Genomic DNA, 18,678 nt, shown 5'->3' on the forward strand with positions numbered 1-18,678 from the left:
TAACCAGTACCCTTACCCTCCAAAGCCGGAATTACTGCTTGGCGGCAGAAATAGATATGGTGGCAATACTATAACAAAACAACGCAATTAAACAAAGGGGCGCGACTAGCTACAATCTCCGTTAGCAAACCAGAGTTTTCAAACTGCGTTAGGTTTGCTGCAAGTATTGTGGTTATTTTCGGCTCGAAATTTTGATAAGCTCTATTATTATCGTGTATGAAAATACACTGTCGTTTACTATGAGATTATAATCCAATCCAAGTTATTCATAATCATTGTGATCGAGTGCTGTACGCAATATGTTGGTTCTAATGACCACATTATCAGTGACAGTACAACGCATTTATTACTCATGGTGTCGATTAGAAAGTCCGGAATCTTCCGTCCTTGTCATTGATTGGTCGAATTTTGACTTTCTCACAAACTCGAACGAAACCAAAACAAACGCTTCAAAACAAATAACCAAAGAGATAGAATAGAAGTAGGCTCATAACCCGTAAATAAACTACAAACTAAACTTAAAACTTAATAGCGGGCCTGAAGACTTCCGCCAGAGGGGCGTGCTATAGGAGAGAATCTACTAGTGTACGTGCTGATATGAGGGGCTTTACAACCTCGCCAGTGAGGACGGTTAGTGCGTGTGGAGATGGAGGACTGATGTGCGATCTGGGGGCCTACTATGAGCTCTTAGAGCAATCCTATTTAAACCTGTAAGTTGGATTGCCTGTCAAATTCGTACTATGGCCTCACAAAAACAATTCACTGTCCATGCAGTTTACGTTCCACATTCAAAATCCGTTCACCTTTTCTTACGTAGCAAAATTTTTTTTTTGCCAGCATTTGCCATGCAGATGGCGGTCTCATTTGTAAAAATAAGCAATTGAAAAAAAGTTACTCCGTAACCAACTTTTTTTATACCTTATTTTTAATTTTACAAAGAAAACATTCCAATTTACGCTACATTAAGTTTTACAAATTATTTTATTGAATGAATTTTTATTAGGTTTAATTTATTATTAATTATTAATAGAAATTAGAATAAACTAAAACATATTAATTAGTACTGCAGTCTTATGTCTGTTTGGGATTTTTCATTAGAGGAAATACTGGATCCCAAACTGGTGGTACGGAGAAACCATCTTCCCTGTTGAAATTAGGATGTTTTTTAATTTCAATGGCCTCTCGCAGCATCCTGGGTAGATAACGGACTTCTTTTGCAAGGACCTGGGGTTTGTCAAACTTCATTGAATGTGTAGGTTTATCCATGACATGCTCGCAGACTGCAGACTTGTTTACGCGACGGTGTTTGACATCAGCTATATGTTCTTTGACGCGGGTACAAATACTTCGCTTTGTTTGTCCAATATAAGAGAGACCGCACTCACAGTCAAGCTTGTAAACTCCTGCATCCTGTAAGGGGATGTTACATTTCACGGGTCTCAGGAACTGAGAAATCTTCCTCAGGGGCTTGAAATAGGTCTTGATAGATGCACGCCTGAGGACTCTTCCGATCTTGTCTGTAACACCTCTCACGTAAGGTAAGATGGCAGGTCTTCGCTCGACTGTAGGTGGTTTCACACGGGGTCTGCGGCGTTGGCGTGGAATCCTCAACTTATTCGCATGTAGGACTTGCTTTATATGCTGAAGTTCCCCCGCCAGATGATTACTGTCGCAGACACCATATGCTCTCTGAAACAAAGATTTGCCCACGGTAGCTAACTGGCTAGGATGGTGATGGGAATTACCATTGAGGTACCTATCTGTATGGGTTTTCTTTCGAAATACAGTATGGCCTAGGGTGTTATTAGGATTTCTTTTAATTAAAACATCTAAGAAAGCTAAAGTACCACAATTCTCTTGTTCCATAGTAAATTGGATCTTAGTACTAAAAGAATTAAGATGGTCCAAGAAAGAAGGTATGCTATCTTTAGGTAATATTGTGAAAGTATCATCAACGTACCGTTTGAAAATCTTCGGCCTAGCTGGGGCCATGGGTAAAACTCGCTCCTCGAAGTCTTCCATGAAAATATCGGCAACAACGGGAGATACCGGGGAGCCCATCGCTATACCGTCAATTTGTAGGTAGAATTCATTATTCCACAATAGATAGCCTGATGTTAGGCAGTGTTCTAATAGTTCTGCATATTCAATGGACATATTATGTTCCCTTAGCTTCCTACGTACAATTTCAATGCAGTCTTTTACTGGTAGGTTGGTAAACAGCGACTGAACATCAAAACTGACCATGGTGTCATCATCAGTTAACCGTAGATCTTTGATTCCACTGATGAAATGGTATGAATCCTTCACATGTGTGGAAGTATTCCCTCTCAATGGTGACAGTACCTTTGCCATGTGTTGAGCCAGTTTGTAGGTTGGTGTGTCAATCTGGCTAACTATGGGACGGAGTGGGGTGTCAGCCTTATGTATTTTTGGTAACCCATACAGTTTTGGTGGTTTCACGGCGCAGGGCACAAACGCACTTACATCAAGTTTCAGCGTATCGGAGTGCTTAGATATTAAGTTAGTTGTTGTTTTTAATATCTTGGTGGTAGGGTCTTTCTTCACCTTTTTATACGTGCTTTCATCCGATAGTAAGTCAGTTATTTTGCTGTTATAATCTGACGTATTCATGACCACCGTCGCGTTACCTTTATCTGCACGGAGGATGACTAATTCAGGATCTTCGCGGAAGGTTGAGGATTAGGGAAGGTTACAACGAGTTGAGGATTGTCTAGTTAAAAACAACATAAGAAAGGAAGATTTGGAGGCAATACGCCAAGACGTTTCGTCAATATTGCGTTCAAATAAACAGCCCAGACCGAATCTTACTCGAGATGAATATAACGCGCTGAAGACCTTCCGCGAAGATCCTGAATTAGTCATCCTCCGTGCAGATAAAGGTAACGCGACGCGACAAACTCACCTTATTAATTTCAATGGTAATGTCGTACGACAAATTGTAAAGTATGATTGAAAAATTGCCGATATTACAAAACAAGGTAATAAGTATAATCAATGATAAAATTAATAAAAATACATAATTATTCTCATTTTGAACACCATCGGTTAATAGTGCTTGAACGCCCCCAGGATAGTACATCTGTCTATTTCTTTCATACGATTTAGTATGTACTTCCATCTCGCTCTGATTAGATGTCAGCTAGCCAAGCAGAGATTAACGTTTAAAAAGTAAAATTCATCATCCTGTCATGCCATTCCCTTTCAACTTTGTGTAGGTCATGAGACGAATTTAAGCAATTCAGTTATACCACGTCAAGTGAATTGCATGGATCTTGGCTGGCTGCTTACGCTCGTAGTAGGCCTAGATTTTGTTCGACACGAATTTCACCGCGCAGCGCCCGAGTGCGTCTAACTGTCATGGCAAAGTATGCTCTATTTACTTAGCTTTTATGTTTTTACTTAAATGAGCATCCTGGGCGCGCGGGCGAGGTTAGCTTGCCTTTGGTCTACGCGGCGACCGCGCGGTTGTAAATTATTCAGAGAAATTTAAATGTCGTTCCTAGTAAATAGAATTGAGATTCGCCATTAATGTACGTGAAAGCAATATCACAAAATTTTACAAAAATTACAAATTACGATTCGATTCAATATTTGTAATTATGAAATCGGATTTCAGAATTACAATTACTTACAGAGAAACTGGAACAGGAAGTAGCAAATGACGACACTGACTCTTGAACTAGGTAAAACTTGTATCTCAAGAGACAGAGACTCAATTGGATGGGTTCCTTATATATATTTTAGCTAACATTTGAAGTGAGGAAAACAAAAATTAATAGAGGGTGAACACAATAATATGCTAATATTTAACTTAAGGTATGAGAATGTGTGTGTATAAGAGAGTATATGTGTTTAGTGTTCGTGTGTGTGTGTGCGCGTGAGCGTGTGCGTGTGCGTGTAAAATTATTTTCTGAACTTTGACAAATATGCATGTCTATAGATGGCAATGTGTGTTACAAACTAATTTATAAATTGACGCTTCGTAATATGGGTAGATGCCGCTAATCCTAAACAAAATCAAAGAACAGTCGAAATTATTCATGAAAATCTATGGAATAAACGCTATCTAATCGATTTGTTAGTTATCACTACGCATTAGTATAGCTTTGATAAATTGCAGCTTGTCAATGTAAAACAAATTAGTTACAAAAATAGCTATCTGGTACTCGTAGCGACATCTGGTGTACAAATTAGTACTAAATACCCGACTACGGTGTCTTGTATCGCGATTAGCAGACCTCTTGAGTTTTGGTCCATGCTTTAATTCAGGAATAATACGGTTTTTTTTTACTATTACTCCATTAGACGAGCAAGATGTATACATACAGAGTATAATTTTATTATAGAACACTATTTTTGATAGCGATTCAACGTACCATTTTGTATCTTGCTGTGTTAACCAGTAATTATGGTGTAATCTACCTTTTAACTTTATAACCTGTATCATTCCCATTGTTGTGTATGCATCATGTTAGCTTTTCCATAAATAAATAATAAAAACTAAATTAACTAATTTAAAATCTGCTGCTAAAACATATGCAAAATAATAGAAAAAGAAAATATGGATAGACAAGAAAAGTGAGACACTCACTTTATAGCAGGTATGTGCCGGACGAGGAAGTTGATCTGTAGCTGCGCGCTGACCTGGAGCGGTATACCCGTGAGCATTTCTAGAGCCAACTTGAAATTGTGGTCTCTGCAAACATATGCTTTGTTTACAATGAATAGCACCAATAGTTGCTTCCACTAGAGTCAAAATTTTCATTTTGAAAAAAAAAAATATTTGCGTTATTATTCTAAGGTTTGTCCTGTATTTTCTCACATTTGACAGTGACACCTGTCAAAAGTTGTGAAAATAAAAAAGCAGAGAAATTTTCAAAGTCATGCTTATTAAAACACTAAAGATTATGTCTAAATGTAGAACATAATACGAGTCTTTGAATTTTATTTTTCCAAATTTTTCAGAAATTTTTTCTAAACAATTTTCACTAAGTATTTGAAAATTTTCGGAAAATTACCCAAAGCTAGTCGTCACTAAAATGGTTAATCACACAAACCGTGCACTTAGTGGGACATGGTGGGACAATATATTTTCGCTGCTGTGGGCTGAATTGACGATTGCAGGAAGTCCCAGCGTAATCACAAGCATAAACACCTATAATCTTATTTCCCTACATTTTATGTCCCTTATACACCACACATATTAAGATAGTTGCTGAGTATCATAAATGTTTATATCTGCCGTCCACTGACTTTAGTCACGAGGCTAGGTGACAAGCGGTCAAATTTCCGTTTTACATAGCTTAAGATAGAGTTCAAAATTCTCTATTGAAAGACAAGTATAAGTATCTAAACTATTTCAATATTTTAAAAATGACTTATGGTTTTTTTATGATTTCATCGAAATACAATTTTGTCACAGCCTAGTCGCCATTAGCCGTTTCCAGGCACCATAATATGTGTAATTTAGTGCGCAGACTTATAATACTGTAGAAAATAGAAAATGAGAACTTACTCTTTAGGATGGAGGCCTTCAATCTTGCTAGGATAGTAGGGGTCGCTAAGGTAGAAGTGAGGCAGTGAGACGAAGGCGGGGGAGTTAAATCGACAGGCGGACATGTTTAGCGCCCCCGGCGGCAGGCAGTCCCTGTCGCGGACTTCGTCACAGTAGCAAGCCTGGTGATTTACAAATGTATTTTGAAGGTAAGGGATTTTGCAGTCCGGCTAGTTGCGCTGCCACCGACGATCCGAGAAGCTAAGGGAGACGTCACACGGGGATTGCGTGGCGTTTCAACGCACCGTGTGGCATGTCGTTCTGATTTATATGTAGTACAACGCAGTTGCGACGACGCAACGCCCGTGTGGCATCTCCCTTAGTGTGACTTTGTGCAGTTTGTGAGCGTATCAATTAGAGGAGTTCCTCCTGGCAGTACTGATGCATGGCTGCGTTTCTTAACTAGAGCATGTCTATGGCGGTCAAGAAGCTCGTAATTTTTATCGAGTTCCTAGGTTTTCGCGATTGCTACACGTAGGAAATGAAACTATTTCGGATCTTAATCGCGTATATTTTTTTTTTTAAAGTAACCAGCATTTCGAGCTTTTTACAGGGTTCCGTGGTCACGGTTGACTGACCAGTAAACCGCCTGTGACCAAGAGTGACCGTAGGACCCGAAACGTCAGTTTGTTCCAAAAAACAAATCGTCTGCTTAAAGGTAAAACCACATAAGTGACATTTTACACAAAAAAAAATTAAATTATGTACCTCTTGTAAGTAAATCACCATCTTTCTGCAGATAATTAACTGCATGAAAAAATATGCAACACAAGCGCAGCTATTTTGCACGATTTAACCTTCACTGGGTTCGCGGAGTAGCAAATTAATTTACTTCCATTTTTATTAACATGGACTTCCGCAAAGTAACGCCTGAATGTATTAATTAGATAAAACTCTTATTAAGTTTATAGCTTTTTTGTTATTGAATTTCACGTGCAGAAAGATAATGATTTTCTTACCGTAACTACATATATAAAAACTTTTTGTTTAAAATGCCACTTATGTAGTTTTACCTTTAAACAGACGAAATATAGGCGATTTAGAATGGTTACACATGGCGACGTTTAGCATCGATACAAACGTGCAACTGCATCAATGCAATCGCCTATAAATCCCAAGTATAGCGATGCTATCACGCGTTAGTATCGATGTTGTCGAACGCTTGCATCGCTGCTTAGAATCGCGCGTGTGTGTAAATAAAGGTAGACGATTAGCGATTGCATCGCATTTGCATCGCGTTTTTCTAACCGCTCTTAATTCCGAAAAATAGTTACATTTCCTATCATAATTTTTAATTAAATGACTTGGGACATTTAACTGATCTCGTGTGTGACCGGAGAACGTTACGTGTTAGTTGAATTCGTTATGTGGCAAATAATCGCGGCAACTTGCTTTGATGATTGTTAATATTTTTTGTAAGCAGCATTACTGTGTTCTGGTTTTGAAGGGTAAGTGGCAGTGCCCCTGAGATCTTTGCAATTCGAAGCTCTGAGTGGCACTGCAACTGTTATGGACAGGCGTGTAGCTTACAATCAGGCGCACGACTTGATCGTCCCGTCACTTGACAGGATGGGACGGGGTACGTAAAATAAATAAAAATATATATTATGTAGTCTGTTTTGAAGATGGAGTAAATAATAGTTTATTGCGCAAAAGGTTTATTACTATATTATATACTATCGACTCAATGTTGGGCGCGCTTATGCAATAGCCGAACTTGTTTTATGTGAATCATCATCGGCCCGGCATCGGCACCTGCTGAGCACAGGTTCATTTGAATTGCCACTTTAGGACTATGCCTACATATTAAAAACTCAAAGAGGTGGCATATTTTAAAGCTTTTCATTTAATTCAATAAAGATAATCAAATTCGCCTGTCTTGCTAAAACGTACATGAATAAAAATTTACTTCGATACTAATTTTTATATAAAAAGATATAATTATTAACTTATCTGCTAAAATATGACAACGTGCTCACCGTATGCGGATAGTTCCACCCATTATCGAAGATGGATTTATTGGCGGCGAACTGCATGCCTTCGATGTTTAGCAATGACATTGGCTTGTCTTCGCTCAGTTTTATCCACCTAATAACAGAACACACAGATAAATATGACATTTTTTCGCTTTTGAAAGCTGACAGATTTTTAAAGGCGAGTCGCAGAAGAAGCGGGAAAAACTGTTTTGTTAGACCAAATGTTATTATTAATATTTAGTATTAAACAATGGTCTTGTATGTATGGATATTGTCTAAAGAATGTGCTAATTCGTTACACGATAGAATTAGATACAAAATCCTGAAAACAGGGCAAAATAAAAGTCTAAAACGGGTTACTTAAGAATAAAATACTTTTGCATATAATTTATGATAATATCATATTATTATATGAAGATATTTGTATTTAAATACTTGGTTGTCAACCGAAGCCCGATAGTTATAAATTCACATGTATCCCATAACTAGAAAATTGCCCAGTGGTTTAATGATACGCCACCGCATCGGGCGCTTCTCGGCGTCGGATCTCGGAGACGCGGGGGGCGGCCCCCACACCTCAACTCCTAAAATCTAGTCTCACGTTTAAATTTAAACCGTAAAGAGAAAATTAACTGTACTTCCAAACTGCTATCAATAAATGACCGATAAAAAATACTAAACGTTGATGCGTTGATTCCAATCACGTTAGCCTATTTATCTTATCATGAATATGCGATAAGGGTGATAAGAACTTTCGCGACAAGACGTGTTACGTAGGTGTGCAAGTGTAAATTAGCACCTGTTGAAGTGGGCGATGTGGACTGTACAAGAATGGAGTGAAAAAGGCCCCAGAAATGAGCACAAATGTAGAAGAAACGGAATAACTAAAGCCTGTAATTCACGACACACATTCAATGACAATCAAGACATGTACGTTAGTGGAATTCTCTCCCTGAATCGATTCGACGATCCCCTTCTCTTGATTCCTTCAAACAACGTGTCAAGGATCACTTCTCAACTCCTAAATTTCGTCTGTCCTCTACTATCCTTTCATTTATTTCCTACATTTGGACTTCATTTTTCTTTTTCTATTAAAAGTATATAAGCATTTAATATTATTGTGTATTTATTGTTATGTATGTATTAATAATATTATTGTTATTTGTATGTATATGTATATCTATCTATGGATATGAATATATTTTTATTATTACTTATTATGTAGTGTACTTATGATGATATTCTTTGGTTGCACCTCTTTTGCATATCCGAAATGTCTATCCTAAGGTTGCCTGGAAGAAATTGCTACATAGCAATAAGGCCGCCTGTTGCACATTGACTTACTACTACTTTTATACTTAAGCTATTGTATTGTATTTTAATTGTAATTTTATGTGCAATAAAGAATATTTCATTCATTCATTCATTCATTCATTACGTTTTTGTTTTGTATTACTTTTGAACAAAACAAAAACATAGCAAATTGAATATGCGATGCTGATGACAGCACAATTGTAGACAGGTACTTGACCAATGCAGGGAAAGAAGTGGAAAAGAAGTCCAGTCTTGTCGACAGTCCACGATTAGTCCTTGAATTTGATACTTATGGCAGTCTCCGATTGAGGCGATGCCAATGTTGTCAAATTTAACGCTACCAAAACACAGGCCTCTATTTTCCACAAAACGGAGTCCCTTTGAACTGACTTCGACTTTTTATGATATATCCATACCGATAACTGACCGCCTCCACCCACTATAACTAGGGCCTTTTCAACGCGAATGCGAATAGGCACTATTTAAGTAAACAAAGAAGAAATAACAAAACAAAGGTGATTAATTAAAAAGAAAATTAATAACATAAGCTCATAAAAACTGATATCTGTGCAAATTTTTTAAATCTATTTATTAGTACAAATAGGTATATAACGAAAAATTAAAAATATTAAACTTTTAGTGAAAAAACCGTATTTATTCTTAGTATCAAATGTAGAACATAAATGAGATGTCATTTTGATAGTGATAATCGTTTGTTTACATTTTTGATCTTTATAGTTTTGTTATCTTCATGTTATTGCTATCCCGTCGTTATATTTATGATCGTTTATTTCAAGGAAATCGTTTATATAAAAGTGGGTAGGTATAGTAAACTATTTTTTTATTTGATATGATTTAAAAATTTGAAGTGACACCTATAAGAAAGTATTGTATACAGGTGTCCTAATACAACTATCTTTTGAAAGTTAAGTGTCAGCTCACAACTAAATAGTTCAGTATTGTACCAATAGATGGCGTCTTATAATATTCCACGAAATTTTGTGTAGTGATTGGTCAGTTTTCGAAGTTGAACAAGTGCCATTGAGCATGGTTTGATAGAAAAATACGAAAACGACGGACACTAACTGTTCTTTTTTTCTTAATATATTGACATATAAGCGCAAGTGGGACTAGAAGCGATTCGCAGTTTCACAAAAATATTGCATGAGTTAACCATACATACGTGCAAAGATCAGGCACGAAGATCGTCAGCTCAGGCTGCCCGCGCTCCGGCGCCCACAGCTCGCCAGCGGAACCCTTCACCGCCCCGCACTCCCCTCTGTACACGGAACGGGTCGAGTACCTCCATTTTTCAACATTACCGAGTTGCGAAAAATCTCCGGCTCCGGTGTTCATTACGAAGGTCCCGTCGTATGTTTGTGAGCCGTTGCGCTGGCAAAACACAAACACAGATATTTTGTTACTTTGAAGTCTAGTTCCACGCAACAGCAAAATAGAAGGACTAGATTATAGATCTTCATTTGTCAATGTGTTCTATTAGCTGAGACTTTGCTAGAAGGAATAATTTAGTACCTTCTGTTTGATAATATAAAATGTTACCAAACAGAAAGTACTATTTGTTTTGAAGTATGTACATTATTTAATTACATTACTAGAGAATGAAAAAAACCAACCTCAACAGTCATGTATCCCCTAGTTTGCCACCCTTAGAGTTGGAACATCTTCTTCAAATTTAAATGGGACCACTTCTGAGGTCAGTTTGTTAATTTTTGTTGGGAAAAAATAAGTGCGTATTTAACCTCTTTCTCACCTGATGGAAAGTGACAATGAAGTGACTCGTATTACACTGTCGTGTTTGATGTGAGATGAGAAATATGCCGTTCAGTACCGAACTTCTAATCGCCAAGATGAGCCGTTATGGTCTGAGTGGTGATGTTTGTGACTGGTTTCGGTCATTTCTTACGAATATAATGCAATATGTGAAGTTACAAAATGAAAGAGGTGACATTATTAAGTCCGAGATTAAAACGGTACGTAGAGGCACGCCACAGGGATCTATTCTTAGTCCCATTTTATTCGTACTCTACACCAGTGACCTCGTACATACTCTCAAATATTGCAATGTTCATTTGTATGCCGACGACATACAAATTGACCACTGTTTTCCGCCTACTGATGCGGTGAAAGCTATTAATGAACTGAAGCAAGACCTAACTAGTGTAAGCGAAAGGGCTAGTCGAAATGCGCTGGTTTTAAATCCTAGTCAACTAGCCAGATTAGGCCATTATCGCCATTTAGGCCACTAAAACTACTATTTAAAGATCAGAGGTGCGCGTGCAGCTTAAAATCCGTAATGCCTTCTTTAGGCTTAAACTCCTATACATCATCATCATATCAGCCGGAAGACGTCCACTGCTGCCGAACTTCTATACAACATTAGAAAATTCCTGACGATAGAAATAAGAAAAATTCTTGAAAATACACAAAACGCAATTCAAAGAGTACAAAACGCTTCTGTGCGTTTTTGCTATAATGTACGTATGCGTAACCACGTTACTCCTTTCCTGAACGTTAATGACGTTCTAAAGATGAACTATCGGAGGGTTTTGCATTTGGCATATCCTACATAAGATTGTTTTTACAGTGTCCAAAATACTTATATAACAAATTAAACTGGTTTAGAGACGCTCGAAGTAAAAATACACGTAGTAAAAACACCAAATTATTGTATATTCTGCGTCATACGACTGCTGGCTTTAGAGGGGGTTTTAAGTATGCAGCAGTCAAGATCAGCAGGCTTAGCATGAGCCCGAAGACAAAGTTATCTCTTCTTCGAACTGTCAAACACTCGAGATTTTCGAGAGAAAATTGACAGTTCGAAGAAGACATAACTTTTGTCTTTGGGCTCATGCTAAGCCTGCTGGAACTATATGCCACCACATTTGCGATGCAAGTATGTCCCAGCAAAGTTTTATATCCAAACCAAGGAAAATACTTTTAACTGTTCAGAAGGATGCTGAATCACCCCAAAATCATGTCCATCAAAATTATGTTTTAAGTAAATTTCAGACATATCTCATATCTGTTTGGGTGCTTTTGTTTTGTTTCTTTTTTGTTTCCCTTCAAACATTTTTTTATTTATTTTTGTGTTTTATTTTTTCGTGTAAGTTTTTTTTGTTTTCTTTTCTCCTTTCGCGCTCCTCAGAGATAACCTAATTATTGGTCTGTGTTAATTTTACTTTATAAATGATATGTTACTCGAACAGGACACCATAACTCCTGACTAGGAGGTTCTGGCTGAAAATCAGTGGTGTGCAAACCAAGTATACACAGCATATACTGAGTTCAGAATCCTCGCCACACATTTATGACCATAGATAAAGTATTGTGTTTTCAGTTACTATTTAAGACTTTTCAGTAATTTGTATGTTTCATGTTTTTTGTGTATGTGTTTGTGTGTGTGTGTGGCAAATAAATGGAAATTGGAATTTGAATTTAGAATCTATACCGAGGTCTTGTTACGACCAAATTTCGCAAAAAACAAATGTATATCGTACTTATAACATTAGTGACATTTCAGAAAACTAACGTCTAATTCTTGACATCCACATTTTTACTGGCGTAGTGTACTATAATCGAAGGGCTGTAGCTCAGATGCATTGCGAGAGGTACTTTTAATAATATAAACCGGGATTAACTTAAAACTTTGGTTTACTTCACCATTTTTTACATATTTTTTTAGTATTGCGTTACAAATCAATCATCTTACTATGATATGTCAAGATCTTCTATTTTCTTAACATTCTTTTTCAAAGAATTCTAAATACAAACTAACTCATTCAGCCAGCAATTCTACTCATAGAGTACGGCCTAGTCTACATCCCTCTTCCTCACAGCTGAAGGGGTGAATATCCCTAGCTGGTAGTCTACCTATGATAGGCAACTTACATCGGTGATCAGCCCTTACTACAGGCTAGCCACACACTGCTCGGAAGCTATCAACTTACCAACAAGTAACCACCGAGGAGGCTATGGCTTTGGTCTGCCAAAAACCTATCTAAAAGGACAGACCATGACCACATCCTAAACAAACAAAAAAACATAATTACTCGTTAGCTATCCTAGCTAATTAGGGAACCTGACTAAACCCTAACACTTTATTTTAGCGACCCTAAACTGGCTGAACTATCCTAATAAAAATTCTAAACATCACTACAAGTTCCTAACTATCTCAGCCTAAGCTATCTCCAACGTGGACGCTGCCACAACGACGACACAGGCTTGAACATCCATCGGACGATCACTGGGTTACATCACTATTGATCTCCCAGCTGCCTTAGTCCTCATTTTGCAGCTATCACGTTCCATCAGCTTCACTTATCATCCTTAAACAACAAGAACCAACCCACGTATAACGTCAACAACATATTCTAACTACATGTCCTCAGACATACATATGGTATGAGGGTATACCACATGAAGAATTTCTAATAATTAAATAAATATATTTTCCCAGAATGCAGACAGTCCTTGATCAACTGGAGGGATGAGCAGGAACTATTCGCACATACAGGACAATATATCTATCAAATTAAAAAAAAATAAACAAGAACAAATAAGTTTTATCTGTTTGATGGTGTATCTTCTCCTCCCTTCCTTCCAAGTCTGCATGTACAGGAAAATATCAATTTTTCTCCAAATATTTCTCATAAGGTCAATGTCGTTCCACATGAAAAATAAATATAAAAAATTAATTAACCTAGTAGCAACAAACACATTAAATTCCCTCATATAGAACTTTTTCATCCTATTCACATGGAGTAAATTCTGCCTACACAACCTTTTCCTATTCATACCTAATCTGCACATAATACAATTAATCCTACTCAACCAATTCACTACCCTAACCTTCGCGTATCATATCTCTTAGATAAAGCAATCCTGTCTTTCTTGTCAAACATTCGCTTCCGATGCGATTGTAAACTATCTATACATTCCTTACGAGAACTCATCGAAGCTGCTCGTTTTACGTAGTCACTTCGCAGATTCGCCACATTACTTACGCGAACACGATTAGAAATGTCGCTTTTCGAATTGTATTTTATATATATTTTCGGCAAATCATAATTATAATTATTTATATCTAAATCCCGTTTTTGACGCAATTGACACGTCTTATCACTCACGTCAACATTACTTATCATCTCTGGCAAAACCGAGAAGCCATCCAAACTTTTTGATACGGTTTTCAAAGGAGACTTTTCTTTCTTTGGTCCAATATCTATCATGGACTTAGAAGAAGAAATTTTATTGTCAATTTCTACTTTTGACAACTCGAAGCCACATCTCTTCAAAATATCTCGTCCCAGAATTAAATATTCTTTAAAATCGTCTACAACCAGCAACTTCGAAGGATAATCGTTCCCATTAATTATCAACGACATCTTGGTGGACGACTGCACATTTATTGGCGTTGCACCCACTGTACGTAATGGAAAACTTGGACTATCATCGATACGTAAATGCAACCTTTCCGCAAAATAACGAGAAATAACTGAATTTGAAGCATTAGTATCCACCAACGCCTCGCAACATACATCATTAATAAAAACAGATATAAAAGGTGCCCTATCTACGCTAGACCTATCAATTGTAGACAAATTTTCTACATGTTCAGTTGCACTTTTCTGACAACTACGCTGAGGAGATCCCGACGAAGATCCACTACTATGTGCTCGTGAATACCCTTGACTTGGCGTATCCTGCTGCACAACTGGTGCCTGTGGCACTAAATCTTCCGACTGCTTAGACTCGGGTCTAATTATCGGTGCAGAGACATCCTGTGTTTGCCAACAGCAAGAAGGCTCCGTATTACAATTCACTGGCAATTCAATATCTTGTCTCACATTATAGCTGTGATTAAATACATCATCTACTTGGATAATTGTTTTCCTCAACTCCTCTTTCGATACATACAAATTGCTAGCCAGCATCCATTTAAAATTGGGTATCAAAGATTTCAAAAAATGCTTCACAAACTGAACATCTTGAATATTCGCTTTCCTTGCTAATTCATCTAAACTATAAAAATAACTTATAAGCGATTCACTATGCCCCTGTCGCCTATAATAAAATTCTCGGGCGTAATCAATTTGTGAGGGAAATTCCTCTCTCAACCTCTGTGCAATCACATCATACGACACGTATGAAGAAGAATACGTTTTGTACCATTGCAGAGCTGGCCCCTCCAAATACAATGCAAACACGTATTTCTTCTGCACATCAGACCAATTATTTAATATACTAATGGTCTCAAATTGGTTCAAAAACTCATCTACGTCGTTGAACCCATTAAATCTTTGTGCCGGTACACCATACATATTTCCTCCTCGCACTTTTTACTGGCACCAATTATAAATCAATATTAAATATAAAAATATATATTACGACCTTTTGTTGCGCTTTCCTTGTGGTTGTGTCGTAACAACATATAAAAATATTTCACGATGGACTTTTCTTCATCGGAATCCTTTCATCATTAGTAAGCTTGCGTCTAACATTTGCAGGCTTGAATTACATTATATTTCTTCTTCCATTGCCAGGTTTTTCAAAATAAAAATATAAAAAATTTTCACATCGTGACTCGTACTTCCATTATTGTAAACCGGCCATTATTGTAATAGAGTCCGCGCCTCCATCATCACCATCATATTGGGATCCGTGCCTCCACCATTTATAATCGAAGGGCTGTAGCTCAGATGCATTGCGAGAGGTACTTTTAATAATATAAACCGGGATTAACTTAAAACTTTGGTTTACTTCACCATTTTTTACATATTTTTTTAGTATTGCGTTACAAATCAATCATCTTACTATGATATGTCAAGATCTTCTATTTTCTTAACATTCTTTTTCAAAGAATTCTAAATACAAACTAACTCATTCAGCCAGCAATTCTACTCATAGAGTACGGCCTAGTCTACAGTACACTCACCTTCATGGTTAAATGCTTTCGTTGCTAAATCATCCTTTGAATTAAACAATACGGTTTGAGTAACAAATGAACGGAATTACAGAACAATAATACTACACCTTATCTTAAAAAAAAAAGTCGGTCTGGTAGTGGCTTTATTTTTAGCATACCTATATAACAATACATGATTAATGCGTTGTAACACAATTGATAGTGGCGAGCCCGTAGCTTCGCTTTAAGGAAAACCTCAATGTATGGAAGTCTAGAAACGGCGGACTAAATCATACAAGCCAAAAAAGTTTTATAGTATTTGTTTAATATATAATTATATATTTTTTGTGTTGTTTATGGTGTTGATGTGAAAAGAATGATAAATTTGAAAAAGACCCCTCTAGAATAAAGTTACAAATTTATGAAGTAACAAATGAATTTGACTTATGTGCTTTAGTACATTATTAATAACATTATTCATTTAAATTAATAATGTTGGATTTTGACTTACGTGCTTTAGTCTCCGACCCTAGGATATGGTCCGAAAGAGAAGCTTATTAAAGACAATTGACAACAGACGGGGAAACGTGTTTAGGGATCTGACACCTCACGATAGTTTTCTTCCAAGCATTTCAGATCGAGTGAAAGAGAGGCAGAGGAATACCCACACCAGCCATACCCAACCATCCCACCAAGCTTTTATATGCACTCCAAAACTATATAATTAGGCAGGTGTTTTTCAAGACTATGGGTTACTAAGTTTTTAAAATCTTAGCCCCTTGTAATGTTTTTAGTTTTAATTTTTTTTTTAATCGACATATCGATGTCTTTCTTCCTAGCCTATCTCAAAATCAATAAATTCATCGCCTACTCACTAACTCAGCATTTGCTAGAAAACGTAATGTATTCACAATTAGGACCCTAAATGAGTGGAGTAATATTGTAATTTACATTTGAGCTACATTACCTCTCGTTATAGTAAAGAATCTATAAGTTGCTTCATGATTACCAGCTAGTAATAAGTTATACAAGTGCCAATGCCGGGGAAAGTAGGCGTTGAATCGGCGATCCATTGCAGACGTAACAATCTCATGCAATCTATTGCAAAATGTTTGTAGCCGCGTGTGGCTAACGGCGGGTGTTAGAATGTGTTTATTTCATATGGCGGATTTGCAATTTAATTTCGACACTACAATCTGTTATAATTCATACATAGTCTGTCTTCTCCACCAGTACTTTTTTCATCTGTTACAAACGAATAGCACCGCAATAACAAGGTTACGTAGTAATTGTTTTTGCGAAACAAACAAACTTAATTGAAAATGAAACTATTTTTGCCGTGACTTGAAAAAAAAATATCATTATGTAGTAATCAAAAACCTTAAAATGACAATTTTGTTAATGGAAATCGCTAGTATTTATAAAGGTACCCAGCTGAGTGAAGAAAAACTTTCCATTGATTTCTGACAGATGGCGTTACGGCAAAGAAGTCGTTAAAAACCAAAAACAAAGTTCTGCAACAAGCACATAGAAATAATCGTAACGCTTGCTGGTTCGTTCCGTAGCTCAGTTGGGAGAGCGTCGGGCACGGTATGCTGAAGGCATTGTTCTTAGTGTTCGTAATTATAATACATCGTTTTTCATACCAAATACAATAATTATGAAATAATATATTTGAAATCAAATGGTTTAAAAAAAGAAAACATTTTTGTCAGTTTTCTAAAAATTGCTTTCCCAATTCGTTCACTTTCACATTGAGGGTGCAATATAATCGATCGATTGTATCTTTGTTCACCAAAATCAGCAATTCCGAACAATCCGCTTATGATGTTACAATGACGTTTGAATAGAATTAATCAAATGTATTTTTTTTGTATTTCGAAGCTTTCTAACCTTGACCTTGTGCAATAGACTGCCATAAGCAACTATGCCAATTCTTGGTTCCATTAAAATCCGCTAGATGGCAACAACCCATATTACGCTAGGTATATCTGCAACCTACCACTACTGGTAACCTACATACAGCATCGCGATGTTAAGATTTTTACCCGTTTTATTATCGAGTTCTTAGGTTTTCGCGATTGATACACATGGGAAATGAAACTATTTTTCCGGATTTAAATCGCGTCAGCCATGTTTGACCAACTTCTGCTGTCTCGATTTTTTTCGTCCCATACAATGAACTGATCCCTTCATGAAACTGAGTCGATCAGGAGTAAAAAAATTTTTGATCAATTTTTATTCATTTTTATGGACAAGTCACGCTTGACCAAAAAATTGATTACGCTAAAATTGTTTTCACCAAAAAGGCTTAATTATTCCTAAGACATTTCCTTGTATCTTCTATGGTTTCGGATTTCCCCATACCATAACATTTAAAAAAAACACTGTATAACATTACGGGTATGCAATAAAACATTTAATAAGATTAAATAAGTTCGCAAACCTTGTTAAAGGTCTCAGTTACCAAAATCTTTGTACCCTTCCCCCTAATGACATATATAAGTGGAATGTATAATATGAACACTTTAACACGTTATATTTTGCCAGCATTTTTGATAATAGACAAAAGTTCAAAGACTTCGAAATTACAATGCGCACGCGTCCGGTTCAAATATTGCGTTAGAACGATAAGTCCACCCCTACGCACGATGGAACAATGTAAAACGTTTTGGTAATGATTGTTATGCAATATCATTATGTCATGCAGTGGTGCAGGCCCTCTCATGAGAATTGGACCCAGGACTTTTCAGTTAACAGTTGTACGAATAAAACCATCGAATTTATTTCAAAACAAGAATGATCTCTCAAAAACTGAGTTCATAAACAAACATGCAAATTAACTATACACGGTGAAATTTAAATTATAATTAATTAATTTAATG

At 36.7% G+C, this 18,678-nt stretch overlaps 1 protein-coding gene across 1 annotated transcript in view; it reads right to left on the reverse strand.

Moving 5' to 3' along the window:
• Positions 1-18,678, reverse strand: part of LOC113226369 (protein croquemort-like) — a 34,598-nt gene that overhangs the window by 2,890 nt on the left and 13,030 nt on the right. Inside the window, exons 5-8 of the mRNA XM_026458974.1 lie at positions 10,052-10,260; positions 7,558-7,666; positions 5,540-5,700; positions 4,616-4,720 (exon numbers count right to left, since the gene is read on the reverse strand). Coding sequence (XP_026314759.1) covers positions 4,616-4,720; positions 5,540-5,700; positions 7,558-7,666; positions 10,052-10,260 — 584 coding nt within the window. The remainder of the gene's footprint in view (positions 1-4,615; positions 4,721-5,539; positions 5,701-7,557; positions 7,667-10,051; positions 10,261-18,678) is intronic.

Source organism: Hyposmocoma kahamanoa, unplaced genomic scaffold (genome assembly GCF_003589595.1).
Source record: "Hyposmocoma kahamanoa isolate Upper Pololo Valley unplaced genomic scaffold, ASM358959v1 190, whole genome shotgun sequence".
Taxonomy (NCBI): Eukaryota; Metazoa; Arthropoda; class Insecta; order Lepidoptera; family Cosmopterigidae; genus Hyposmocoma; species Hyposmocoma kahamanoa.